This window comes from Nannizzia gypsea, genomic scaffold (assembly GCF_000150975.2).
Source record: "Nannizzia gypsea CBS 118893 supercont1.3 genomic scaffold, whole genome shotgun sequence".
Taxonomy (NCBI): Eukaryota; Fungi; Ascomycota; class Eurotiomycetes; order Onygenales; family Arthrodermataceae; genus Nannizzia; species Nannizzia gypsea.
The window spans coordinates 2,083,866-2,110,406 of record NW_003345199.1 but is presented as its reverse complement, the minus strand read 5'-3'; the positions used below and the strand labels follow the sequence as shown (position 1 = coordinate 2,110,406).

Below are 26,541 nucleotides of genomic sequence, written 5' to 3'. Positions count from 1 at the left end.
AGTAAAATGCGGCAAAAGCTTGATTTGTTCAACTTTCTCCGCCATCTTTTTCTCTCTCTTGTTGTAGTATCAAGCAAATTCCAGCTCACGAAAACTGTTCATTTCTACGATTCGCTCTCGCCGCAACCGCTCATCCTATCGCCTAACCTGCGTTCCGCCAATCTCCTCGCTTCTTGTCCTGCCCGCCGCCCGCACGCCCCCCCCGACACACTCCTCGCTTCATCACCGCCCTCGCGCAAAAACGAGCCCTAGGAATTTTTCCCCCCTTCCATCGACTTCTAGGCGGCCGCTCCTCCTCGTCCTGCATAATTAGAACCACCCCATACCCTTGACTAAGTAAGCCAATGGAGAACGCTAATTTATGGACTCGAAGATCTAAGTAAGTGTTGTGCCCTGCTGCCCTCCTCGCACAGGTTGCGTCTCCAGTCCTGCCTGTCTGTTGCATTTCTGCATCGTCATCTATTCCAGTGTGGGGAGAACAAGTATTAATCTTTCTTTGCTTTTTCCTTTTTTTTCACCATCTGTAGCTCTGCAAAACTCTCCTTATCGACTTCTTCCGGCTCTGATAGTAAAGACGGTGTTGGGAAGTCGGATTCATCTCGTGGTCGCTCCGCAGGCCGCTTCGACGGCTCGCACCCGCGCTCAAACCCATTCAACGCCATATCGCCTCTTTCATCCACGGTCTCCTCCCCCTCCGTGGCCGCATCATCTGCTTTTGGGCTGGGCTCAGGCGCCTTTGCTTCGTTCGGTTCGACGGCAAAGTCATCCAAGGCGCCCAACTCGACTGACGCAATCGCTGGTAAACAACAAGGCGATAAGCGAGATATACAAGCTGATCAGGAGGGTGGGCCTTGGAAACCAGTCAAGTCAAAGGCGTCTTCGTCCTCTCTTGACAAATCTGCGTCGTCTGTCAGCAAAGATAACGGAGTAAGGGAGCTCCCGCTTAAGTCGACGTGGATTGTCTGGTACCGTCCCCCGACACCCAAGTACTCTGATTACGAGAAGTCCACTATCCCTCTCGCCTCTATCTCTTCTGTCGAGGGGTTTTGGACCGTTTATTCACATCTCAAACGACCTTCCCTGCTACCGACCGTGTCCGACTACCATATATTCAAGAAGAACATCCGTCCAGTATGGGAGGATGAGGCCAATAAGAAGGGTGGAAAGTGGATCATCAGGTTGAAGAAGGGAGTTGCTGACCGATATTGGGAGGATCTACTCCTTGCAATGATTGGGGACCAGTTTGCCGAGGCAAGTGATGAGGTCTGCGGCGCTGTCCTCAGCGTTAGGAGCGGGGAGGACGTCTTGAGTATATGGACCAAGATCGATGGTGGCCGCAACATTAAGATCAGGTATGCTATGTTGATTGCCATCTCTTGTTTTTGAGATTGTAGAAGATGGTGACTGACACCAATCCACAGGGAAACCATTAAGCGACTTCTGGCCTTCCCACCAGATACCAACATTATCTGGAAAAGCCACGATGACAGCATAGCACAGAGGTCAGCCATAGACCAAGCTCGCCTGGATAAATCCAGTGGCAATTCCGGCCATCACCATCATCACCACCACAACCAAGGTGCTGACCGCCGCCGCAATGCCAACCAGGAAGATTCCACTGGCGAACGAGGTAAGAATGCTACGAACTCCTAATCAGGAAGACCATTTAGTTTTTCCAGCAGGCCCGATGTACACTACCTTTATTTAAGTGCTAAATTCTATTCACTGGCATACCCCCTATATGTCTAGCCCATTGTTATTTTCCTCTTCCCTTTCTTCCACCCATTCTTTGGCTTTGCTCTTTCTTCCTTCTGCATATGTTTCTTCTCTTGTTTTATCACGATTGATTAATGCCTATTTCTGAGACTACATCGAGATATGGCAACGCTTTCTTCTGGGTTCCTGGGTTCAAATACTTCAGCATCACGGGTGTACTGTCTTTTTGCAGAAATGGTCAAGGCCAACTGGTTTCACAGCTTACCTGCCGTTCCTCGTAGATATTCTCCAATCATATGCACTCGTAGCAATGTACACGTCGGTGGTCTTTCTGCAGGCCTTTACCTCCGTCTTTCATTATCACCCACGTCTTTATTCGTGTGGAAAGGGAACAGCAAGCTATGCGCTTATTGGTGGCGGATGCGGCAGTTCTATCAAACCCTAAAAACCGTCGCGCGTTTCTGGTTATCGATAACTCCGTTAAAGGGCCACAGCACTTCATAAACAATCTCCCATTATATTCACTCCCTGCTCTTTCATTGCCCGGATATTTCACCTACCTATCTCTTCAGTGGATTCTATCGCTCATTCGCGGGGATAATGGTACCGGAAATTCGCCGGCCTTAAAGAACAACTGAAAGTGAAAGGCTAGGTGATGGTGTCCGGAGCTTCGCTACAGAGTCACTGCACCTCAGCTGATGATAAAAGGCAACACCTATGCCTCGGGGGAAGGGGATCATCGTTATAAGAGAGAGCCAGGAACCGTGTCGAACCCGTGTGAGACCGTACTATACAAAGGGTTGGTTTTATTCCTCCGCTTCTTTTCGCATGGCCAGCCGGCTTGTTCACTCAGGCACTTTTTTCCTAGTATTAAACTAACCATCCACTGCCTATAATTCAGGATGCCAGAAGTCCTCTCGAATTCTTCCTCCATATTCGGCCACAAGAAGAAAGCTATTGGGTAAACGAAGCTGGTAGACCAACCTTTTGACTGGTTGGAAGTGGAAGCTGATAGATGGGGGTTTCCAGTCGCAAATTAAGCAACGATGAAAGAAAGAACTATAGGGATGAACAGCGCCTGCTACAGGGTAGTCAGTACGTTTTTATGGTTCTGTTTCTACCTATTTGGAAGGTGATTTGCCAACTGACATTTACAAGACCTACAAGGGACCGTCGTGCAATTCCTATCCAGCCAGGCTCGTTCGCGAAGAAGCACGAGACGTTTAAACCCACAAATACCATAGGAATCAAGCCAGGGACACGGTTAAACCAGCCCTCGTCAGCGTCAAGTCATTCATTCGCCAGGCCCAAACCTTCGGGGTTAGATAGGTCTACGGTTATACCAGATTCAGATGACGAGGGCACACCACCCAAAAAACGATTGAAACGACAGGATCCCGAAATAATTGATCTTGAGGAGAATGAGCAGCCGTTGACAGTCCCACAATCTCCGAACACCAAAATTTTATTTGAAAGATCCCCTCCTCGAACTCCAGTCCGAGAGAAGAAAAGCACGCCGCCAATAATTTCACGATACGGGCGCATCGCGGGTGCTGACCGAAAATCCCCGGCTCCTTTCACTCCTAAGCGTAAGCCCTGGACTGGTCGCAGGATAGATGTAATCCCCGAATCGGAAGATGAGACGCCTGAAAAACAACCAAAACAAGAGCAAAGACGAGCCACTGTTGGTTATTCCAAGGATAAGCTTACCACCCCCAATAGACCCCGTGACCAAACTATCCCCAAGGTGGTGGTAGAAGTCCCGGACCCGGCAACGCTAGTTGACTACCCTAAAGAAGTCGAGAACATTGTGAATCACAGTTCTACTCAAGGTGGTGATCGGCGCATTTGTGATCTCAGGGAAAGTCCGGATGAGCTTCAAGGAAACAAGACTATCCCAGATGTTTGGAAGGAGCACAAAAACCTCAAAAGAGAAGTTTCACCAAGCAACATTCGTCACACCAGGTTTACCAGCACCGCAGACCGGAAGCTTCCTCAGCCACCTGCAGAAAAGAAAACGAAAAGGAAGTCTACACCAGTGACCTTTGATTTAAGCATGTTCCGCTACGGAGACTTCTCAGCTGAACCGTTGTCTCGATTAGCCTACGATACAACGGAGACATCTAAGTTTTTTGTGACTTCTGCCGGTAATGATGTTTGCTCTTCGAAGGGTCGGTCTTTTGACCTATTGAGAGCGATCAAGATGGACTATGGCGAACCTAACTGCAGCAAAATTCGACTCACCTTTCCAAGGTCACATAACCCAGGTCCCGAATTTGCCGACATCGAGTTTTCCAGTGATCAAGAGAAAGAGAGATTCTTGGATTTTATCCTAACGAAAACACCTTCCCTTAAGCCGTATTCGAAGAAAAGGTAGCTATCAGTCTCATATCACTTACCCCATGGGGACCCTGTGTACTAATCAAGAACTAGGAAATGGATGGAACGCATATTTCAACTAAAGGATATTACCGCGATAGATGAACCGAAGCCCCAGAAATCTAGGACATCAAATGCTGCAAGCGAGGCGAACTTACCAAAAGTTCAGCCAAAACGAATGAAACTAAGTGATAATCTTACGAATGGAGACCAGCCTGCGTCTAATCGCTCAATTGAAAAATTGAGTCACGCTCACCCGTCTCCGAGTCGCGCAGAGCCAGCTACATCTATCCCTATCAAGGTAAACCGGATTCCACCGCTTACACGATATACTCGGTCTCTTTCCCGGAAACAAAACGTTGAGATTGATAGGTATGTAATTTATCTCCTGTCATATAACATAAGAAAGTAGTTGCTGAGTGTATATTTTTAGTGAGAATGAAGATGACAATGATACGAGTACTTCCGTCTCTGACGTGCCCGGCAAGCGATGGCAGAAGTAGGTAATTTCCTGATATAGATTATATGGAATTCGAGCTTACCTGAAACTAGTCCTCTTGTATACCCAGCGGCTGGTAAGAAGAAGGCTGAGGTAGAAGAACATGACTTAGACCGGCTTAGACCGCATGAATTCTTAAACGACAATCTTATTGGGTTATATATTCGATTTCTCGAACATCACTTGGAACGCCAACACCCGGATTTCGCAAAACGTGTATACTTCTTCAACTCCTACTTCTTTGCGACTTTGACAAATACCTCGAAAGGCCAGAAAGGGATTAACTATCAGGGTGTTGAAAAATGGACAAGATCCTTTGACATATTTGCTTTTGATTATCTGGTTGTACCAATTAATGAGGATGCCCATTGGTACGTGGCAATTATCTGCAACTTGCCAACCTTGCTTTTACCAAAGGCGGGAAATCGATCTGGCTCAGAAGACGTTGAAAAAGCTGAGATCCCAAAAACACTTGGTGCTGCAGCAGCAGCAGATTCCCTTAATGCACCGTCTAAGGTTGGGGAATTAGATGCTGGCCAGTCACCGCCTGATGCTACCAAGGAAGGCCATGTCCGAGAATCTTTCACATCTTTGAACCTGAACGATGATTCGGCAGAACCTAATTTTTCTGGGGGAGATAAGGAAGCTGAGCCCCCCGAAGCTGACGAATGGCCGGACGAAGATGAAAACCGAATGCTGCATTTGACATACCAGAGGAGAGCAAAATTGTTGCTGGAGAAAGCTCTTGAGCCCGTAAAGGAGGCTCTCAAATCTTCTAAAGTGACCGAACCAGCAGTCGTCTCCAAAACATCCAAGGTCGCAAGAAAGCGCGGTAAAAAGGGGAGGAACCCAGGCATTCGATATAACGAAAACCAACCTGCGATCATTATTTTTGACTCGTTGGATTGCCCGCGGCGCCCTACTATAGAAATTCTTCGGGAATACCTTGAGGAGGAAGCCAAAGCAAAACGGTCATTGACAATCGACTCCAAAGAAGTAGTAGGAATGAATGCGAAGCAAATACCGCATCAGCCGAACTTTTCCGATTGTGGACTATACCTACTCGCATATCTCGAGAAATTTGTGCGGAATCCAGACCTCTTCGTGAGATCAGTGCTTCGCAGAGAAATGAACAGAAACAAGGACTGGCCAGCTATGAAACCAGGTTTATTTCGGTCTCGCTTGCGCAAGTTTCTCTTTGAACTTTATGAGGAGCAACAAGCATTGAAGGATGGAAAGCTGGAAAAGAGCCAGCCCCTTATGGCCGACGCGAAGTCTTTAAATATACTGTTGGACAATACCCTGGTGGAGGATAACGTTACGACTGATGATGATGGAAAAGAGCCCGGGGTAGCCAAAGCCTCTCCAACGCCATCAACTGCCAAACACGCCATCTCGGACCATCCAGTGACCCCTACTCGCACATCCCCTCGCAGTATCGGAAGGATGAAAGGTGCCCCTATGTCCAGCCCTCTGAAGACTCCAAAGACTTCAGTCGCTACCACTGTTCCTTTATCTAGCGATTCTATGCTTCTCAGTTTGTCTGACACCACCGCTAAACAAGACAAGCTTGATGAGACCGAGAAACATAGCGATGAAACCATTCAAGTCCCTATGACACCACCCCCAATAAATCCAATTACTGTGGACGCCAGCCCAACCCACATGTAATCCATCCACCTTCGTTATCTCAGCATACCCAACTTCACACTCTCATTCGACGTTTTTTATCGTTTGTTTTGCTATCATATCCCGCTTGCATGACACATACCATACAGATCTCTTTTTCCTCGTTACGTCTTTCTATTTGTCCAGAATGTCATTGTTTTGATCATTCCATCTAAGGGGTTATACAAGGCATCCATCTTCAGGGGCTGCATACGAGGCGTTCGTCCGGGTCTAGGACGTTTTTCTTTCTCTTCTCACGGAGCAATGTAGGGTGGAGAATATCGTTCTGTCGGTGTAGCATAACTTCTAGCTGTTGTATACCATTGTTGTTTTAAGCTGGCTTGCCTGCCTGCCATTTTTACTTCTATATAGATATAGATCAACTTTCCTTTCGCTATAGAAACCTTCCATTGATTGGGCAACTAATCAGTCACGTGACGCTCTATGGGCGCAGTCCAAGGTCGATGTCGTCAATCTTATCTGGCCTCATCTAGAGCTTGGAAGAATCTTAAGTAGGTAGCCATAGCCACGAAGCTATCCACGGCCCAGTGGATGTAAGGACGGTCATCCAAAGCTGCCGCAATGCATTCAGTTTCCACCCGCTTTCAGAGTCTCTTCGGGTTTCTAACCACAGTTGCACTGGTGCTGGGCGCAATCATTGCTGCTTCGGATTTCCTTCATCCAGTTGAGCCCACTACCAGCATAAAGCTGTCGAACGTGCAAGTGTATGTTAACACATGAGCTTTCTATCCCACCGGGTATACCCTTGCGAACCATATGCTGTCAACTGAGATACTAATTACCGCGCCAATGTTTGCCAAAACAGGGTCAAGGGAAGACCTCACTACTATGCCTCAAGACGAGAGGAATATGCGCAGGTCAAGTTTGATTTAGACGCTGGTATGCTGATAGATGTAATGCAAGACGGATTGGACTTAACCTGATAACTGATGCTTTCTGTACCAGACTTGACCTCCCTCTTCCACTTTAACACGAAGCAAGTCTTCGTCTACGTACTGGCCTCATACCCTTCTGCCTCGAACCAATCCCAGACGACCGAGGCAGTGATATGGGATAAAATCATCCCAGCTTCCGTATCGCCTTATTCCCTCGAATCACTAAAGTCCCAATTTTTCCCAGACGCAAAGGCATTGAAGAACAAACGAAAGACCCTTAAGAGCAAGGCCAAGGCCAATGTCGAGAAGGCTGTCGTGCCTGGGAAGCTAAAGCTCCGGAACCAGAGACCTAAGTATCAAATTACTGATATCTCAGGATCCATAGCGGAGAAGGAAGGCGTGAGATTGATTGTTGGATGGAACGTTCAGCCCTGGATAGGCACGTTACGGTGGAGCTCGAATACGAATATGGAAAAGAATGTTGGTGGTGGTATTTTTGGAAAACTGTTTCTTCAGAACGCTGGCTCTATGGGGTCACTGAGCGGGAGGAGCAAACCGTTTAATTTCCCTGCTTTGAAGAAGCCACAGCCGGCCACCCCTTGATCTCCCAGGTATCTTGCGCCTATTTCCCTTTAGAGGGTACATTTAATACAATATATGCAGTATATTTCTCCAATATACCCTTAATCCTACGGCGATCCTAGTTGGTAGGACCGAAACTATTGAAGCCGGGTATATACGGCTGTCGAGATGACCAGCATATGCAACGGCTTCTGATTTACCATATTTGATCTGTCCGACAACAAGAAGCAGAAATAAAAAACTTATGCCATTAATACCCCAACGGGGCCAGAATTTAAGAAGAAGGATTGACTATAAGGATATTGATGGTGGTATACACCGTCCAAACCCAAGCAAGAAGACAATAACAATGGCTGCCCAAACACCTCTCCGTCTTTCGCCAAGAAGTCACCCGCACATTACAGTCCATCAGGGTCAAGTGCATTTCGATATTTATTGTGTTGTTTGTGTGCCACCATTGGCAGTGGGAGCTGATGTGGCAGTCATGCCGTATCCCTGCTGCGCGGTAGCTTGTTCTTCCGAGGAGTAATATCTTTCGCCGCCGTTCAAAATTCTCTTTGAAAAGATACCTGGTGGATTCTTGGCTTTATCTCTGCCTTCGCGACCTCTGCCTTTACGGTCGTAGTATACCCATAGAGTGTAGAAAGCATGGATATGGCCAGGGAAGTATCTGTTAAATGGGAAAAAGAATCAGCCTGTATTCTATGGTGCCTTCAGGGGGGTTGATTTACCCGAGTATAGTTAGGACGATGTTGATGAGGAGGTCTGGGGAGCAACCGCCGATGAAGAAGACTCCTGCTGGCGGGACTGGCGTGGAATATATTAGCACTTTGATGCCTATATACGGAAGATGAATAGGGGTATTCTAGGTATAGCGTACAAAGGATAGTCACCAGGACAAGGATCACAGCTGCACAAGTTTCAGCACTCATCTTAGCTTTGGTATGAATCCCAGGCGGTATAGATTGGTATAATTTCTGTTGTCCGTGCTGTAAAATAGGGGGTTAAGTCAGAATAATCAACTTCAGCTTCGGTGTTGTTGGCCACGGTATTGCCTATAGAATATAACCATGGACTTATTATTTAACGAAGGATGAGAGAAAAAACACCCCCCCGTTCCCCCTGGGGAGGTTTTGTTTATTATTTCGCGCTTGTTGACTTTACAATAAAATCGGCAAGCGCACACAACGTCTATTTAGGATCGCAATGATGTCATAGATAAAGGAAGGAACGGTTAAATCACGTGGTATTAGTTTTTGGATCGAGTATGAATTCGTTCCTTTGCACAGATCTATAAAAAGCACGGGGTGCAAAGACGAAGACAAAGATTTTTGCCTATTTATTGATTAAGTAAAAGGGAGAGCCGAGCTCGCTAATCCATAAAGTAAAAAAAAAAAAAAAGAGGAGAGAAGAGAGAGGGGGAGCGGTGTTTGGGTATTGGTTCTTTTGCAATCATCCGATGGATTGTTTATATATAGGAAGGATTGGGTATGGTAAGAGTGGAATATGTACCTCTTCATTCGGCATACGTGTGTGACAGAAGCGGGTTTATACAGCATCGATGGCCGCTCTCTTGGACACTTGCTCGTTCTGGTTCCCTAGTCTGGAAATCTGTAGGAAGGCATCGACTCCATAGCCCTCAAGACTATGAAGCTCTAGTGTCCCGGCCCAGTATTCTGCATAGACACGGCTCATTGGGAGTCCCATTCCGAGCCTTAAATTGGGTGGGCGGGAGCTGAGAGAGTCGAGGGAGTTTTCCTTTATTCCTCTAGGCACTTCTGGCGAGTTCTCATGCGAAGCATTCAGTTCCTGCATAGTTGCGGCCATGGCGTGAATCTGACCGAGATTCTGCAAACGGGTTTTCGAACGAGGGCCCTTGGAGAACGACCAAAGGTAAGGGAGAATATCACGAGGGATGCCGCCGCCCTGGTCCGAGAAACGGATAATAACATGTTGCGGAGCCTCGCAGATGAGGACTTCTATTGGTGGTGGAGGACTATCACTGTCCTTGTATTTCTCGATGACTGCCTGCATGGAATTTCGCAGCAGCTCTCCGACAATATATTCTAGATGACTTAGAATGTAGGGGAATGTAGCGCTGAGATGGCCCTGGATGGATATTTTGGGGATCCTTGTGTCCGGGCCGAGGGTTTGTCGTAGTAGATGCCTGGCTAGCTTTCCACAGCGTTCTACGACATCCTTTGCGTTACATTTGAGGAAGACTTCGCCGACAAAATCCGCACCCATGTCGCGGTCAGCAGTGTCGGGGAAATGCCATGGTGAGTTGAATGTCTCTGTTAACGCCAGGTGTTGCTCTGCTATTACTCGCCGCGATATTCTCTATAACCGCTGTATTAGTTTATTTCCAGGGAAGCCACTATGCGGAGAATGTGGCGCTATCATACCGCTCGTAAGAGAGTGTTCATGAACCGGTCCATGACATCGGGCTTGACTAGGTCCTGGCACTCCAATACGCCCATCGCAAGGTTAGGAATAACGGTGAGGTGCTCCTTGAGAGCATGGCGTAGGATATCACAGTATTTATCATTATCTTCTATTGTTTTGATCTCGGGCACCGTCCGGAAGCGCTCAAAGGCCTTGTAGTATAGTTCATAGACGTAGGAGAGGTGAGGATTCGTCACGACAACATACGGCAGCTTCTGCATATCACGTAGGCGGTGGGCAATCCTGTATTCTCATCAGTGCCGCCCAAACATACAGTGATATGAATAAATAAACAGATAAACTAGGAGCATGCCTGCCTACCTAGTGGGGAGCTCCGTCCGGACATAGTTTGCAGAGCTGATGAGCCTGTTCTCGGTGAGCGTACGGCCAAAGAAGGTCAACTGGCGCAGGCTGATCGGCCTGACGTCTCTCTCAACCCAACTGCCATCGTATACTCGTCGTCAGCCAAGATGCAAAGAAGTCATGTCATCCGTCCAGAGGTGCAGTCCATACTCATCGAGAACAGAGCCAGGCCGCCACGGAGGAGGTCTCTGGCTGTCCGCGGAGAGACAGCGGACCTGCCGACAGCATCTCCAGCGAATGCTCTGCCGGCACCGACTCGACTGGCTTAGCAGCATGCCGGCGGTGCCATTCATTCACGAGTCGGTGCAGCTCAGGCCTTGCGGGAGGTGACTGGGCCAGGCTGGGGGACGCAGGATGCCGCAACGGACTTTACAAGTCATGGCTCACAGTCGAGGCATGGCGTTCAAGCAGTGTAGCCGAGCAGCTGTGTCGTCGAAGGCAGGTTGTCTGGTAGAAGCGGGTGAAGCAGAGGAAGAAGCAGAAGCAGAAGAAGAAGAGGTGGAAGTTGACTTTTGCTTGTGTTGATGATTCTTCGTCTTGCCGGTGTCGGAGGCTGAAACTCTTCCTCGGCTCGTACGATACGAAGCAAGCACCAAGCAAAAAGTCTGCCTCGACAGCTGCAGCGACGGCTACAGCGAGTATCTATGCATGGATCTACTGGGTAAACACATATCTCTGCGTGTTGACTGGCGAGGGCCCTGCCGGAGTCGCTTTTTGACTGCTTCTACGCTGCATCTTGGTGGCCACTAGGCGGCCTCCTGCATCCACTGCCCGGCAGCTAAACAATAAATTGCATGTATAGAATGACATCTTTCACTGTCTGCTCTGAGACTGAACATGAATAAAGAAGAATCAGACATCCAAACGTGATTGCTCTTGCCCTGAGCTGCCTTCGCCTTTAAGAAAAAAAAAGTGTTTAAACCTGCGGATTTTCTTCTTTTCTTCTTTTTCTTCCATCGCCAAAAAGCAAAGAAAACCTCACCAAAAAAGGCCATCTAACGCTGCGCTGCCAACTTCATCCCAGGATAACAGCCTCACCCAGCACTGTTGAGCGGCGGTTTCTAGGTCGATAGCATCTAGGTGTCTAGCTGAAGACGGCCGTACTGTCTCTGCCTCGCCTCGGAGCGCTGGTCAGCCACGATAAGAGCTCTGTTGCGTGCCTGTGTTTGGATATACCGAGCTCATGGACCATGTAGGCCGCCGCCCTCACCACCCTCACTCCTCTCCCTCGCTCCTCTCCCGGCCCTGACTGCACCCGCCGGAAACAGAGATCCAGGCTGATAAGCGTGCGTTGCTGCTGCAGGTTAATGATGCTGATACCATGGTGGACGATTACGAGCAGTTCGAGAACAATGACCGGACAGACGTCGTCGTCGTGTCGCCTGCCGGCTCAACCTCGAACGACGTAGACATGGAGAAACCGCTCGCCAATGACTGTATGTACTCCCTCAGCTGCTGTGGCATTTGCCTCCCAGAGACCGTTTGCACCTCTCTGCTTGTTCCCCTGAGCTTCGCCGTACACCTGGCCCCTCCCCCTCACTCCGTCGTGTGCCTGGCCTGCAGTGCTTCGGTTGCCAAGAGCACAGCCGTTACTTTTGCCGGTAGTTCACCCAGGCTAACACTTCTGCTTGTTTGATAGATGAGGCGATGATGTCAAGAGTCCTACCGGTGGACCCGGACCTGGAAACCGAAGCAGAGACCTACCACACATGGCACATAAAGAACTGGACAAAGCTGCCGCGGAGGGAGCACGGGCCGAAGTTTGAATGTGCCGGCGCACCATGGTATATCTTCCTCACAGCACGAGAGCAGGCCCGATAATAAGCAGAACGAAGTCTCTAACTGGTGGCTTAGGAGAATATTGTTTTTCCCGTACGGTAACCAGGTAGAGCATGCTTCCTTCTACCTGGAGCATGGGTGGGAGGACAACGTGCCGGAGGACTGGTACGCTTGCGTACAGTTCGCCTTGGTCCTATGGAATCCAAACCACCCAGACATATATATTTCAAACAGTAAGGTCTCCCCCCGAGCACCCGGAAATTTCCAATCAAAATCGAACCTTGGGCTAATCGAGGTATAGGAGCGACTCATAGATTCAACGCGGAAGAATCGGATTGGGGTTTCACTCGGTTCTGCGAACTACGAAAGCTGTTTCAACATATCCATGACGACAGAGGTGTACCGCTCGTAGACAACCAGGAGGCCTGTCTCACTGCATATGTTCGGGTGGTGAAGGATCCTACTGGCGTCCTATGGCATAGCTTCCAAAAGTATGCTTATTTCCCCGGCTTTGGTGACTGTCCAGACAGCTAACATACAGCAGCTATAACTCCAAAAAAGAGACTGGCATGGTTGGCCTCCGAAACCAGGGCGCAACCTGCTACCTTAACTCACTCCTCCAATCCTTATTCTTTACCAATGCATTCCGAAAGGTAGGCCAAAATCCTAGCTACACATATCCTGGATCTTTGTACTAAATAATGAACAGGCCGTATACCAAATTCCCACAGAAAATGAAGCAAATAAAAAGAACTCTGCCTGGACCCTCCAACGTTTGTTCTATTCGCTCCAAACATGTGAAACCCCTGTTTCAACTTCTGAGCTCACTGAATCCTTTGGATGGAAGTCGAGAGTAATCTTTGAACAGCAGGATGTCCAGGAACTCTCCCGTCTACTCATGGAGAAGCTCGAGGCGCAGATGAAAGGCACACCCGCTGAATTAGCACTCCCGAACCTCTTTGTGGGCAAGGCCAAAACTTACATCTCGTGTATCAACGTTGACTATGAATCGTCGCGAATAGAGGACTTCTGGGATATACAGCTGAGCGTCAAAGGAAACAAGACTCTGGACGACAGTTTCAAATCTTACATCAACGTCGAGATCATGGATGGGGAGAACAAATACGACGCCGGATCTTCACATGGCCTACAGGATGCTAGGAAGGGGGTCATATTCGAAAGCTTTCCTCCTGTCTTACATCTTCACCTACAAAGATACGAATACGACTTCAACCGGGATGCGATGATGAAAATCAATGACCGACATGAATTCCCAGAGGAATTTGATGCATCTCCTTATCTATCTGCGGATGCGGACATGTCTGAACCCTGGGAATATAAGCTCTTTGGTGTACTTGTTCATAGCGGTGACCTTAATGCTGGCCATTACTACGCCTTTTTGCGCCCTACCAAGGACGGCCACTTCTACAAATTCGATGATGACAAGGTGATCAGAGCAACGACCAAGGAGACCTTGGAGGAGAACTTTGGAGGAGAGTACGCGAATGGAGCTGGGATGCGTCAACCTTATACCAGGAATTACTCGACAAAACGCTCGATGAACGCATACATGTTGGTCTACATCCGAAAGTCCAGGATCGACGACGTTCTTGTCAGCGTTGGCAACCAGGATGTGCCTGCCCATCTTGGTAAGTTACTGGTTCACTTTGCCCGTTCCATGCTCCTTGGGATGTTTACTAACGAGGGAAATAGCAAAACAAGTTGATGAAGAACGCTCCGAGGCTATCAGGAGGAAAAAGGAGCGTGAAGAGCAACATCTCTACATGAACATCGCCGTTGTATCTGATGATTCGTTTAGGGAACACCATGGCTTCGACTTGATGGGCACAGATTTGGACGCAGGTGACCCAGCTCTCCCAACCACCTACCGAGTGCGCCGTACCATGAAGGTCGGCGAATTCACCGAACTTGTTGCGGAAGACAAGGGCCTTGATGTAGAACGAGTCCGGCTATGGGCAATGGTCAATCGCCAGAACAAGACCGTCCGACCAGACCAGCCGCTACGGGACCCCGAAGATACCGTCGAAACAGCTGCTTTCAAACTGTCGTCAAGAGGCGTTCCTTTTAAGGTGTATGCTGAAGTCAGAGATCCTGGAGATGATGGGAAAATCGCCTGGCCTGAAACGCAAGGGCCGAATGCATCTGTTCTCGTCATCTTGAAGCACTTTGATCCCATAACCCAGACACTCTCTGGTGTCGGTCATGTTTTCGTTAAGAAGCAATCCAAGGTCTTGGAACTTGCTGGGCCTATTCTTCAGATGATGAAATGGCCGGCCGGAACATCTTTTTCATTATATGAGGTATGTTCTCGGTAATTCTCTCAACTTTCAACAGATGGCTCTCTAACTTTATACTAGGAAATCAAACCTTCGATGATTGACCAGCTAAAGCCCAAGCAGACATTCCAAGCTTCTGAAATTCAAGATGGAGATATAATATGTTTCCAACGAACACATAGTGAATCAGAGTACGTAAATTAACTATTTACGGAACATATGTCAAGCGTGACTAACCTCGATATACACATAGACTCGGACCCAATGCTCTGTACAAGGACGCAAGACAATACTATGACTACCTTCTCAACCGCATCATGATAAAATTCGCGCCAGTAAAAGCTGAATCTGACGACTCAACCTTCTCCCTTGCTCTCAGTCGCAAAATGACCTACGAACAATTCTCTGCCAAAGTTGGCGAACACTTAAAAGTTGATCCAACTCACCTTCGTTTTGCCCCTGTTGCAACTACCACCGGCAACCCCAAACCATTTATTCGACGGAACGTTGCCCAGAACCTTTCCCAGATCCTGACCACGCAGTATTCCGCTTATGGAAACTCAGGGCAGAGAAGCGATGCATTATATTATGAGATTCTGGAGACAAGCTTAAGCGAATATGAAACCAAGAAGGTGGTAAAAATCACTTGGCTTCCTGAAGGAATCATCAAAGAGGTTTGTTTACCCCGTAGCGTACTCCCTGTTTAATGTTTTAGTAGATGCGCTAACGCATTTTGTTACAGCAACCCTTTGAGTTACTTGTGCCCAAACAAGGAAACGTCACTGATATTCTGCAAGGGCTACAACAAAAAGCTAACCTGGATAATGATGTCATCCAACACGTCCGCGTTTTTGAAGCACATTACAGCAAGATGCAGAAAGAACTAACTGACAAATTTGGCGTCGCTGGGATAATGGATACCATCTCCCTCTATGCGGAGCCCATTCCAGAGGACGAACGCAACATGAAAGAGGGTGATTTCAGGATAAATGCTTTTAATTTTGATAAAGAGCCAAACAGGGAACATGGCATACCTTTCAAATTTGTGGTTAAGCCAGTATGTCTTACCGTTACTATCTTAACTGCTTTCATCGGGCTAACACATACCTATAGGGAGAGAAGTTTATTGATACCAAGGAGCGCTTATCCAAAAGAACAGGTATCAGAGGCAAACAATTTGAGAAGATCAAATTTGCAGTTGTATCTCGAGCAATGTACTCAAATCCAACATACCTTGAAGATGGTACGCCATACCCCTTACCACGATGCATCTTTCGTCAAAAACAAAATAGCTAACATCGTCTAGATGACGTCCTTTCCGAACTCGTCGGCGACTCCGACAGCCAACTTGGTCTTAACCATGTAAATAAGAATCGCAGTTTCCTCTCCAAGAGCGACAATATCTTCATTCGATAGATACCCCCTGGATCTTTCCGATACCCTACCAGCTAGCACCTCTTGACTCTTTGAAGACCACAATGATCTCCCTCAGTTGCCAGTACCACGCAGTTTTCTTGGCGTTAAAACAATGCTTTCTTCAACTTTAACAAAAGACAACACAAATCACTTTCGTTTTGCAGGGAAAGGGAAAGCGGAAAACGGGGAAACGGGCTCTCAAGTTTTCACTCAGGCTTTGAATGTTATGTTTTGCTCTATTTACAAATTCCCCCCTCCATTTTGCTAGTTGTCATTGCTTGAACTGTCCTGCCTTTTTCTTCCATGGCCTGAAATTTTTCTCTTACTCTCTCTATTCTCCCGCCCATCCAGTTTTATATTATTATCCATCTATCGTCTTTTTTAAACGGGCGGTGTTCTGATGGCGGCAAATGATGCGGTTTTTGACTCCGGGCGTTTGCTTGCATCCCGCATAATAGCTAAACATAGTAACTAAAGGGGCCAGCTGTAAGCTGTCGGGAAAATGCATATGTCCTTAGTTAGACGGTCCCCTTTCTAATAAAATACTCTGCAATACACCTGGAATTGGATATTGCATCCTCTCATCATTGGCTCCTTTTTATATGTTGTTGTTGCTTGTAATCCAACCTAACAGTGCAAACAATGCAAACAACGCACTAAAAAAGTGTCAACATCTTACGCAGCGCATTTTCCCCTTGGAACGTCGAATTACTACAACCAGGCCTCGACAACAGCTCGCTCTCGAGGATTCCACAGTATACTCGTATACTCTCGCCTTTTCTGGTTGCAAGGCATTATGCGGTTCCAAGCTATTGCCGTATGGCTTTTCGCCTATGCGGTTTCGTCGGTTTACGGTACCGCCTTGACCTACAAGCTCGATGCCGCTGAGAAGGCCTGCTTCTACTCCTGGGTTGATAAACCCCCAGCAAAAATTGCCTTTTACTTCGCTGTATGTCTCCAGCTGACCTTCACTACGGCGTGCTTCTGTCCGTATCTTGTTGGACCTGTTTACTGATTCGTGGCCATGTGCGTGTGTAGGTGCAATCTGGCGGTTCATTTGACATCGATTTCTCCGTTTATGGTCCCGGCGAGAAGCTCGTCATGGATGGAACCAAGGAAAGACAGGGCGATTTTGTCTTTACTGCTCAGTCTGTGGGAGAATACCGCTTCTGTTTCAATAACGAGATGTCCACATTCGCGGAGAAGACGGTTGACTTTGAGATTGCGGTTCGTCTTCATTATCTTCTTGCCCCCGTGTTTCTTGTTTTTTTTTTGCACGCTTCTGTCCCAGTTGCAGAATGCCGTGGGCGTCAATTGAGTTTGCGTAAGCCCTCGTATTTGACCGAATACTGATGAGCCTTCCTGTGCAGGTTGAGAATGAGGAACGAACCCAGCTTCCATCAAAGCCTGGAACTTCCCCTGAACAAACGTCGGCCGTTGAAGACACAATTCTTAGACTAGGCGGTCATCTATCGACTATCAGCCGAAACCAGAAGTATTTCCGAACTCGAGAGAACCGAAACTTCAGCACCGTGCGGAGCACCGAGAAGAGAATATTCAACTTCAGTATTATTGAAAGCTTGATGATGATTTCAATGGCCGGCCTCCAGGTGTTCATTGTCAGGTTCTTTTTCCAGGGTGCTAGGAAAGGTATAAATGAACGGATGGGTCCGGCCTTGGGCATATTGATCGCCCATGCAGCCCTCTTCCCCCCTCCCCATCCCCCTCTTCAATCCCCCCTTGCCCTTGCCCTTGCGTCGCCTTATCGAGCTGCCGGCATGCTGACTATGTTTAATAGGCTATGTATAATCGAATAACGACGACGATTCTCATTATGGTTGGACTGTGTTTTCTTATTATATGATCATTGTTTTCTACGACTTTTCCTCGGTTCTTAGATACTGATGACCTTAAGGGCATCCAATCTCAAACAATTATTAGTTTACTGCAGTGGTTCAATCATCAACACAAGCCTCAATATTATGACAACAGATTCGACATTGGCAGATTTCTAGAGACCCTGACACCTGACACCTCAAAGTCTGTCTGCACTACCCTTGTGGTTAGGGTACCATAACTCGGATTCTGGTGACGACACCGTGCAGCTCTTGAATAGAAGCCCACGGAAACCCGATGACATCCTTCCTCGGCCACAGCAAAATAGCACGACTCCGTACTTCCTCGTGTCCTGGTGAGACGAGGTTCCGTAGCTGAGTATACACCGGTTTTTACTGCTCATTTGAAATATCAATCAGTTATATTTCGTTTTACCATGTGGCAACCAAATCCAGGCACGTCATTGTTCTCCAAAGTGCCTGCCGTCAATCAATCTTGAATTCGATGTTCGGTGCTCATCACTGACGAGGTTTTCGTTGCTAGCTAGCCACACCCCTTATTAGCGTTTTTATGGGAGAGCAGATCATGCAGGGTGCAAAAGTTGGCCATAGAAACCCACAGGTGGTCCGACGTTGTACCGACGTAAGCCCGAGACCCGCCCGGTACCCATCCTGTCTCTCGAGACGGGCAAGATGTCATAACATCTCTCCACTACTGGGAACGAGCGCCCTCTGCCTCGTACTCCGTGTTAATCCTAGACCTTCCTCGTTCAAGACGGAACCCAGGCTGGGGAACAGGGCTAGACCTGTAACCTCGCTACGCTATGGGCATATAATGCGGAATAATATATCTAACTAATTGTCGTCGTTGAGAGAAGGGCGGTCGCCACTTTGGTCGAGAGCCGAAACCGCTGTGACGAATTACGAGCTTCGCAGGATCTCGATCGAGCCTGGGGGCTTCCTTGTCCCTTGATGCACCTTTTGAGTTTGTCAAGCCGACGCTAGCTCGCCTGTGCTGGCGTCTAAGGGGGGCCTTTCTAAAACTTGGCTCAGACGACCCGATGCCCCATGCGAAGTGACGACATAGTTATCTCACGGTTCAATATCCATGCGCCTCCTAGGGACCATCAGATTCCTGTCCTACGGTGCATAACGAGAGCTTGTCCCGCATGATTTTCCACCCTTCGATCTCCATTAATTAGGATCCGGCTTTCGGCCGCCACTATGACCCCTTTATTGAGCCTGAAGCAATCTGGAGCCATTGGCCAAAACGGCGCGCAGCCTTCTTATTATTTCTTGCTCTCCATGACTCTGGGCTCGTCCAGCCACATAGCTGCAACGGGCTGAGACGTCGACTGATAACCGTCTCCCTATGACGCAATGGCCCCTCCAACCCTGTATCAGATTTGACGATGCACCTATGTGAAATTTTCATCAATTCCCATAATAAGTACGAGGGGCTGTCTTAGTCTAGAGAGCCTGACCTTATACCATATATATTGAACATACATGCATCCGTTACCTCCCTCTCTTTCCTTCGAGATACTCCTTTCCTATCCCCGCCACGACCCTTCCCATCACTTGCTGCCGATAACCCGTATCATAAACCATCTACAACCGGGGCTGGAGGTCTCCTGCTAATTGGTAAATGCGAACTCGCCTTCCGTTCCTCCCTTTCTCTTCATATTTGATATCTTGTCCGAGTCGTTTCCTATCAAATATAATCCACTAAGAGTCAAGTTTAAACTCCTCGAACCAGCATACTACAACCTCCTTATCCCGTCTCCATACTCTCAACACTTAGACCGGTCACTTCGCTAGTTATATGAACACATGTCTTACATCATTCACTCCTTCATTAGGCCAATATCAAATTCATACCGTTAAGCGAAATGGACGATACACTTGCTCCGATCAAGATCTCTAGTCCTTCAGGGGGTCGCCAACATACCTTGTCCTCGTACACTCAAGTAATGTACGAACACACACAGCGGCAGATGGAGGAACTTCGAGCTTCTGAGTCACCACCGGCGGTCGGTGAACCGAAGAAAACAGAACACAGCGATCGCATGAAACATCATAGCCCACAAGAGAACGGGTTACCGCCGTCCATAAAGAAGCATGATTACGCTCTGGATCATGCAAAGACCAGCCACCCGGGCAGACGATCCGGGTGCTGACATATGTATGACACAGCCGTCAACGGTATGCTACGGTATAGCGGGAGATATCCGCCTCTGGTGAATGCGCATAAAGCGAAGACATAAGAAGCTAATGAGACTTATGTCACATTCTCTTGAAGATGAAGAGACGATTGGCACCATTTGCGGTCCTCTCCCATGTCAAAACACACTGACATAATACCTCGAACGTACCTTGTTAAGGCAGATATCGAATCTTCCTACAAGGCACTCACTCTCCTATCAACCCGATTACGCCGACACGACAACTTCCACTTTTTCTCTCTCAAAAAAGAAAATGCCTTTTTTCTTTTTTGACTAGTTATTTCTGGTCAAGTTACTTCATGACTTCCAAAATAATTCTCAACTCCCCCCTTTGATATTATTCGGTTTTTACTACACTTCAGACCCTTCGTTATATTCTTGCTGACGCTTAGCATTGCAGCCCTGCGTTTGCTTGCGGCCATTTTTATTCTTGACCTTTGCCTAGATATGGGCTACTTTCTCCTCATACTGGTATGCTGGGAGTGTCTCTCGTTCCCAAAAATACATAGCCGAGTTTCAAATTTTTCCGTTTTTACACAACCCTTGGGCATAGAAAAGGGCCTTCGCATGATGACATTTATGTATATTTTTAATTATAAAAAAATACGAAAATTGTCTGTTGCCTGCTGCCTGCTGCATACTTTGCCTGATTCATGATTGATTCACTTGGAATCCCCTAGACCATATATTTATTAGAGTATTTTAGGGTATTAGAGTAAAACGTAAAATTTAAACTCCATGCAGTGACGTAACTCGTCAAGACCAGCCGCCTTGGTTCCATCTACCCATCCCATTGGGGCTGGAGCTTGAGTTTCTTGGATGTATCTGTCCGTGCTGTCCGTGCTGGCCCTGCTGGCCCTGCTGGCTCTGATGGTTCTGCTCGCCTTGGTGGCCTTGCTGCTGCTGGTGGGGATGCGGTGGTGGATTGAAACCGAAGTTTGCCCCTTGATGGTGCAGTGGAGGCATGAACTGCTGTCCGCCCATAGACCCACCAATCGTCGATGGTGGGAGGTTTTGCTGGAATGCTGGCAGGTTCATATTCATACCCATGTTCATGGCCATGTTTATATTCATAGCTGGGGGGAACGGACCCCCTCCCGGCGCAGATATGCCTGGCGGTGGAGGAGGAGGCGGTGGCCAGGGCCCATGATAGTTTGGCGGTCGAACTGGCGGAGGAAATATTACTGGCTGCGCAGGGTTTATGGGTAGCATACCTAACTGCTGCGCGCCTATGAAAGGGAATTGAGTATTGACGTAAGGTGCTTGGGTTTGATTTGCAGGCTGCGAGGGAGGAGGTGGAGGTGGAGGTGGCGACTGGACTCCGCGAGATACAGGTGGTTTAGGCGAGTACGACGCTGATCTGGATGCTGAACGGCCTGCCCTGGATCGACGGGGAGGTGAGCGAGAGCGGGAACGGGAGCGGGATTCTGAGCCTCTTCGTCGACGTGCACGGGATAGTGAAGAGCTCGTGGAAGGTGAACGGCCTCTGCCATCTTCGCTCATGCTATCACTGTACCGCCGCCTTTTACTTGCTGACCGCCGTGAGCTGATGCTTTGACTTGCGCTCCGGCTTCTACTGCGAGTCTTTCCGCTCCTGCGTTGCTTCATGTTTTGGCAAAACTCCCGAGACCAGCCGTAGTATGTGCCACTGTCCAGCGATTCCCCCGTCATATCATTGCGCGTCGTAGTTTGCCCCAGCTCATCCACATCTACTATTGTAAACTCCCGAGACTCGTGTTCATTGGTATCGTAAATCCTGTCTACCTCTGCCAGGAGGGATTTCACGGCCTTGACAAGGGACTCATCAGCGGGGCCAGCGGCAAATTGGAGAGGTTTTAATGACTGGGTTCGAATTGCAGCTGAGGAATCCGGAATTATGTGTGGCAGCATGTTTCCTGCAGGCAATTCGTAATACGGCGCATTGGGATCACCATGGGTCGCCGGCATGATATACGGTATATTCCGCGTTTCAGTCTTTTTCTGCTCAGCATGTGCTTCCCCATCTATGGTAGTCTTGTCTCCAATGGCCTCGAAATTTTCAATCGCATCCCTCAATTTCTTCATGTATTCCGCGCTATAATATGCATTGCTTTCCCATAGCTTGATAAGATCGTCGACCCGCTTGCGATACTTGGAGTTATCGCCACGGCTATAGCTTCCAGCATGGCTAAAAAGCGTAGTCAAGTACGGGCGTAATGACTCGGCTACCGTTGAGAACGCAGAGGTGGGTGTTGGGTCATGATACTTCGTATGGTGAAGCAAATCGTTCAACAGGTAGAGTATGTGTAACGTCTTTCTCCTCGGAGATGCACCGCGCTTTCTACCGGCCCCATTTTGAACTTCTAGTTTATCTGCTGGTTTCTGTTGCAGGAACTCTGCCAGCGCAACGAAGTATTTGCCTAATCCCCCTATTCGGACGGCCGAGGGAGCAACGTGTTTTAGAAGCCATGATTTGCAAATCTGGTGTGAAAAACCCCAAGGCGTAACAGTTTAGTAAGCTTGGATATTGCCGGTGCAATGATGCAAGGAGCTTTAAATTGTCCAAACCTGGATATGTGCTGGTGAGCAATGCGACAGCATCGTGTCAAGCTCGGTGTGAAAGCGCGATATCTCCTCGCCGGAGACTGGCGACGGATCAGGCCGTAGCAGGCCGGCGGAGAACGAAGCCTTCGCTACAGCAATCTGATGGGAGCTCATGGTGAAGCCGCTGTGCAGCCACTCAGGCGCTTGCTCGGATGGTAACGATGATGGCGCTGGTGTTGCTTGTGCTTGTCTCTCGACTTTCGGCGTTTTTCGTGTTGACGTTTCCCGAAGTTCTTTTTTATGCCAAGACCGAAGTCCAGACATGGTCACGTGGTTGGATAAGGCTCCTTGGCGAGCTCTTGAGTGATCCACCCTATATATAATTTAATTCTCCCTTATATATAATCAAATGTTGAGATACTCCATTAGCTACGACTCTAAGGTGTTCTTGGGGCATCAGGCCTTTATGTCCCTTGTCCAGGAGTAATAACCCAAAGACTAGTTGGTTATTGCAATATACACAAGCACGCAGTATACTGGCCGTTCAAGAGTATATACCCACACCCTGCCTGACCAGAAGTTACCCTCTGGGATATTAACTATCTCAGTTAACTACAAAGCGAGGCGGTTGGTGTTGCGTTGCCGATATATACCCGCATTCTCTAGTTAGCTTGACGAGTTAACAAACGTGCGCTTCGTCGTTGAATCAGCCCATCCATAACTAACCTAATAGTTATTACTCTAACGTGTGTCATTGGGTGACGTAACTAACCACTTTAGTTGACTTTGACCTCACTTCGAGCGAATGCCGTCATAACTAGATGGTCACATGGAAAAGATATAAAATAGTTACATACGCGACATTTCACACCTCTTACTCAACTAACTACATGAACAAAAAGGATTTTTCAGTGATTAACTACTATAGATATAGTTGATCAAGACTTACTATGGAGAGCCAGCCAAGTTTTCGACGTATAGGTGCTGGATTTTGCGGCACAGTGTGGGCTTTAATGCCCAGTGATACTGTCCTGCAGGGCGATGCCTTCAAGCGAGAAGACGGGGGCCCTGGAAGGTCCCTCAAGAAGGAGTTCAAGATGCACAAGATCATACTGAATGCCATGGAGCAATATCAAAAGACTCCTCCTGTCTCCATACCCAGATGCCACCAGTTCATTGACCCCGAAGATGCTTGGTGGACTGAGAATTTGGAAAAGTTCCCCCATGGATATTCCCCCTGCAACACCATTCGATCCGACCGCATCCCCCCTGTTGGCGAGCCGACCCGAGAACTATTGATCGAGAAGTTTTGTCCTGCACCGCTAATATCGGAAATAAAGGCCAGTGATGTCAACAGAGACTGTCTCATACGCCTATACCTCGGAAGATGCAGGTTCAGCTCACGGCCAAAGTCACCCTTCATGGCTTTCTCTCTTCGGAACTTCCCACTGCACCTCGACCAGATGCAGGAACTTGAGATACCGCCCGCTGACCTCCTCACCTACTCTCACTTGATGGCAGAGACTCTGGCAATACTTCATTGGATAGGCAAGACTGACGCCAACGATGTGGAGTTTGTCCTGGCACCACCACGGAACAACTCAAAGTCAACAGTAATATCGAACTGCCTTGGGGAACACACATTATGGATCCTCGACTTTGACTGCTGTAACGACATCTCACTGGATAGCCAAGGGGTCGATCAAGCAGTTAGGGCTTTTGTTAAAAATGACCCTTTCTATCCACGTCCAACCTCCAGTCTTGATCTGTGGTCAGCATTTCGACTCCGGTACATTGAAACAAGCAACAACATACTCGAGGGGGCAGCTGATAAGTCTCTCCTTGAGCTTCCGGTCCGGTTCATCAACGCTGTCGAAGCTGCATTCTAAGTTTCTATGACTCAAGTACTCTGGCAGAGGCCCTTTCAACCTCCTGTAGAGCAGGCGTGGGATGCAACACACGATCAATACACGAAACAACACACAAATCAACATACAGTTACTGCGTCATTAATCTTTAGCTATAAAACACCTCTGCACAACCACAAATTTTGCCTCCAGATCCCCCTCAAATCCGGTACTTCAATCTTACACCATGTCGGACAATATTGGTGATGGGGATTTTGGGCGCTCGATCCACCAATATGATACCTCGAAAGACTCAAACGCCCCTGGATTGGATAGGATGATCAGTAGATTGCGGCTGAAAAGGACCAGCACCTCGAGCACGACTGGCCCGAACACGATAAAACACCCTCGAGAAACTCCTATCAACCCAGTCTAAAATATCTACTGCATCCTCCTATGCTGATTTCCAGAATGCTTCCGCAGGCCAGGTGACGGCATGTAGAGAGATTGGAAGGGGGTCCACGGGGAAAATTTACGAACAACCAGGTCGAGTACATATGAACGTATTGCCAACGTTCACCAAAACTTCAAGAAGACTTTAAGCCTATAGATAAATAATGAGCTAAATAGAATTTATTGCAAGCAAAAGCTATTCTGAATCCCCTTAAAGAGCTGTTAGAAGTAGGAGGATATTCTGAAAGAAGAGGTCTTATAGGAAGGTTAGAACTTTCTCCATGTATACAGGGGGAAGCAAGGGCATCTGAGCATATTCCGCACTGTAACATAGTGGAGAAGAGACTCCTCGTAAGCCGGAGAAGGGAATAGGGGGCATCCAAGCAAATAGGCGCTTTCTACAAGGCAGTGTAAAGTAGAAACGAAACATTTTGTTTCAAGAAACAGAGCAAAGTTAACGAGACTGTGTCTTCCGGGGAAGCTTTTCCACCTCCCGGGGAATTGCTGAGCAGTTAATTGCGTGGTTCAGTATTCCTAGCATAGCTACAGCTTAGACATCGCCCGGCGGCCACGAATAGGCTTGAGAATCGCCGAGTGAGCCCATAAATGAGGTCACGGCTTCCCCCGTTGCCGACCCAATCCCATCACGCGACGGGACATCTGGCCATCTTTGCGTCATGCACGATCCCTGGATGGTTCGGCGATGCGGAAGAGCCGTGGATCTAGCGCCTGCCGCCCAAACTCCCGACTGGGCGTGCCTGAACCGCCGAAGGTGAAGCAGCTCGAGATGCCACGAGGTTGCAGAGGCAGCTCAAGTCTATTTAAAGCTGCGTCTGATCCTCTGTGGACATGCTCTTCTTTGACAGTTACAGTCATCTATTTGGATATCGTTGAACATTGAACATCCGAACGAACTACAAGCGGGTAATTCCTAACTAGTTAGTTACAAGATATAACTAGCCGGCCTCCTTAACCACGCCACCGTCTGTCTATCTTACAATGAACCAGCCCACGGTCATTCTTCGAACCTCGCTTCGGCGGTTTTCTGCTCAAGCACCAAGGCCAGAGACCAGGGCCCAGCGATATCTGGCCGCGTCGTGCATTGTCTCTGGAGTCCTGCTGCCGTTTATCCCGCCGGCGCTGGAGAGCTCGAGGAGGAGGAAGCTGGACGAGCCTCCGCAAGATACGTGAGTTCTATGCTTCACCTCCCTGGAGTAGTTAGCTAGTTAGTTATATGACTGGCCCTAACTAACGGGTACCTAGTTATCCTCCTCTCTGCTTCCATTCTCGCTGAGGCCATGTTCACGGCCTTCATTGTATCGGTTTTCTTTGTCTCTTTTGCATCTGCAGGTTATGATTACCATGAAAAGGCGTTCGGTATTATAAGGCAGCACAAATCTGAAGCGCTGCGGCTGTTAGACGCTGCAATAGCGCTGGATGGCGGTAGACTTATCGCCTTTTTCCCTCTACCCCCTATCTAGTTATCGGGAGATGGCCTTTGCTTGTATTAAGGGGAAATTCTAAAAATACTTTTATAAACTCTATCAGTAAAGCTTACTAGTTGATTGTTAAAGCGAGGATTCAACCCTTAATTAACAACAAAGCTTTGAATATATAA

General features: G+C 48.1%; 10 protein-coding genes across 10 annotated transcripts; 7 read left to right on the top strand and 3 right to left on the bottom strand.

The window, feature by feature from the left end:
• Positions 1-344: 344 nt before the first annotated feature.
• MGYG_04212 (eukaryotic translation initiation factor 4E-4) lies at positions 345-1,653 on the top strand (the record flags this gene model as incomplete). The annotated part of the gene is made up of 3 exons (XM_003173991.1): positions 345-379; positions 528-1,352; positions 1,422-1,653. The coding sequence occupies 3 exons, from the start codon at positions 345-347 to the stop codon at positions 1,651-1,653; spliced, it is 1,092 nt and encodes a 363-aa protein (XP_003174039.1).
• Positions 1,654-2,618: 965 nt separating this feature from the next.
• MGYG_04211 (Ulp1 protease) lies at positions 2,619-6,265 on the top strand (the record flags this gene model as incomplete). The annotated part of the gene is made up of 6 exons (XM_003173990.1): positions 2,619-2,677; positions 2,746-2,811; positions 2,875-4,089; positions 4,150-4,467; positions 4,529-4,594; positions 4,648-6,265. The coding sequence occupies 6 exons, from the start codon at positions 2,619-2,621 to the stop codon at positions 6,263-6,265; spliced, it is 3,342 nt and encodes a 1,113-aa protein (XP_003174038.1).
• Positions 6,266-6,844: 579 nt separating this feature from the next.
• MGYG_04210 (hypothetical protein) lies at positions 6,845-7,761 on the top strand (the record flags this gene model as incomplete). The annotated part of the gene is made up of 3 exons (XM_003173989.1): positions 6,845-6,987; positions 7,089-7,162; positions 7,229-7,761. 3 exons carry the CDS (start codon positions 6,845-6,847, stop codon positions 7,759-7,761), a joined length of 750 nt encoding a protein of 249 aa, XP_003174037.1.
• Positions 7,762-8,172: 411 nt separating this feature from the next.
• Positions 8,173-8,672, bottom strand: MGYG_04209 (hypothetical protein; the record flags this gene model as incomplete). The annotated part of the gene is made up of 3 exons (XM_003173988.1): positions 8,173-8,410; positions 8,472-8,547; positions 8,621-8,672. 3 exons carry the CDS (start codon positions 8,670-8,672, stop codon positions 8,173-8,175), a joined length of 366 nt encoding a protein of 121 aa, XP_003174036.1.
• A 616-nt stretch (positions 8,673-9,288) lies between these two features.
• MGYG_04208 (hypothetical protein) lies at positions 9,289-10,841 on the bottom strand (the record flags this gene model as incomplete). The annotated part of the gene is made up of 4 exons (XM_003173987.1): positions 9,289-10,080; positions 10,146-10,428; positions 10,507-10,626; positions 10,699-10,841. 4 exons carry the CDS (start codon positions 10,839-10,841, stop codon positions 9,289-9,291), a joined length of 1,338 nt encoding a protein of 445 aa, XP_003174035.1.
• A 1,028-nt stretch (positions 10,842-11,869) lies between these two features.
• MGYG_04207 (ubiquitin carboxyl-terminal hydrolase 21) lies at positions 11,870-16,040 on the top strand (the record flags this gene model as incomplete). The annotated part of the gene is made up of 12 exons (XM_003173986.1): positions 11,870-11,984; positions 12,188-12,332; positions 12,403-12,560; positions 12,629-12,818; positions 12,872-12,980; positions 13,037-13,976; positions 14,041-14,648; positions 14,706-14,815; positions 14,878-15,298; positions 15,367-15,681; positions 15,738-15,867; positions 15,931-16,040. 12 exons carry the CDS (start codon positions 11,870-11,872, stop codon positions 16,038-16,040), a joined length of 3,351 nt encoding a protein of 1,116 aa, XP_003174034.1.
• Positions 16,041-16,836: 796 nt separating this feature from the next.
• On the top strand, positions 16,837-17,857 carry MGYG_04206 (erp2,4; the record flags this gene model as incomplete). The annotated part of the gene is made up of 3 exons (XM_003173985.1): positions 16,837-16,989; positions 17,079-17,267; positions 17,411-17,857. The coding sequence occupies 3 exons, from the start codon at positions 16,837-16,839 to the stop codon at positions 17,855-17,857; spliced, it is 789 nt and encodes a 262-aa protein (XP_003174033.1).
• Positions 17,858-20,856: 2,999 nt separating this feature from the next.
• On the bottom strand, positions 20,857-22,797 carry MGYG_04204 (hypothetical protein; the record flags this gene model as incomplete). The annotated part of the gene is made up of 2 exons (XM_003173984.1): positions 20,857-22,560; positions 22,648-22,797. 2 exons carry the CDS (start codon positions 22,795-22,797, stop codon positions 20,857-20,859), a joined length of 1,854 nt encoding a protein of 617 aa, XP_003174032.1.
• A 776-nt stretch (positions 22,798-23,573) lies between these two features.
• On the top strand, positions 23,574-24,512 carry MGYG_04203 (hypothetical protein; the record flags this gene model as incomplete). The annotated part of the gene is made up of 1 exon (XM_003173983.1): positions 23,574-24,512. The coding sequence occupies one exon, from the start codon at positions 23,574-23,576 to the stop codon at positions 24,510-24,512; it is 939 nt and encodes a 312-aa protein (XP_003174031.1).
• Positions 24,513-25,883: 1,371 nt separating this feature from the next.
• On the top strand, positions 25,884-26,217 carry MGYG_09044 (hypothetical protein; the record flags this gene model as incomplete). Its single annotated transcript, XM_003173982.1, has 2 exons — positions 25,884-26,110; positions 26,187-26,217. Exons 1-2 carry the CDS (start codon positions 25,923-25,925, stop codon positions 26,215-26,217), a joined length of 219 nt encoding a protein of 72 aa, XP_003174030.1. The 5' UTR covers positions 25,884-25,922.
• Positions 26,218-26,541: the final 324 nt, after the last annotated feature.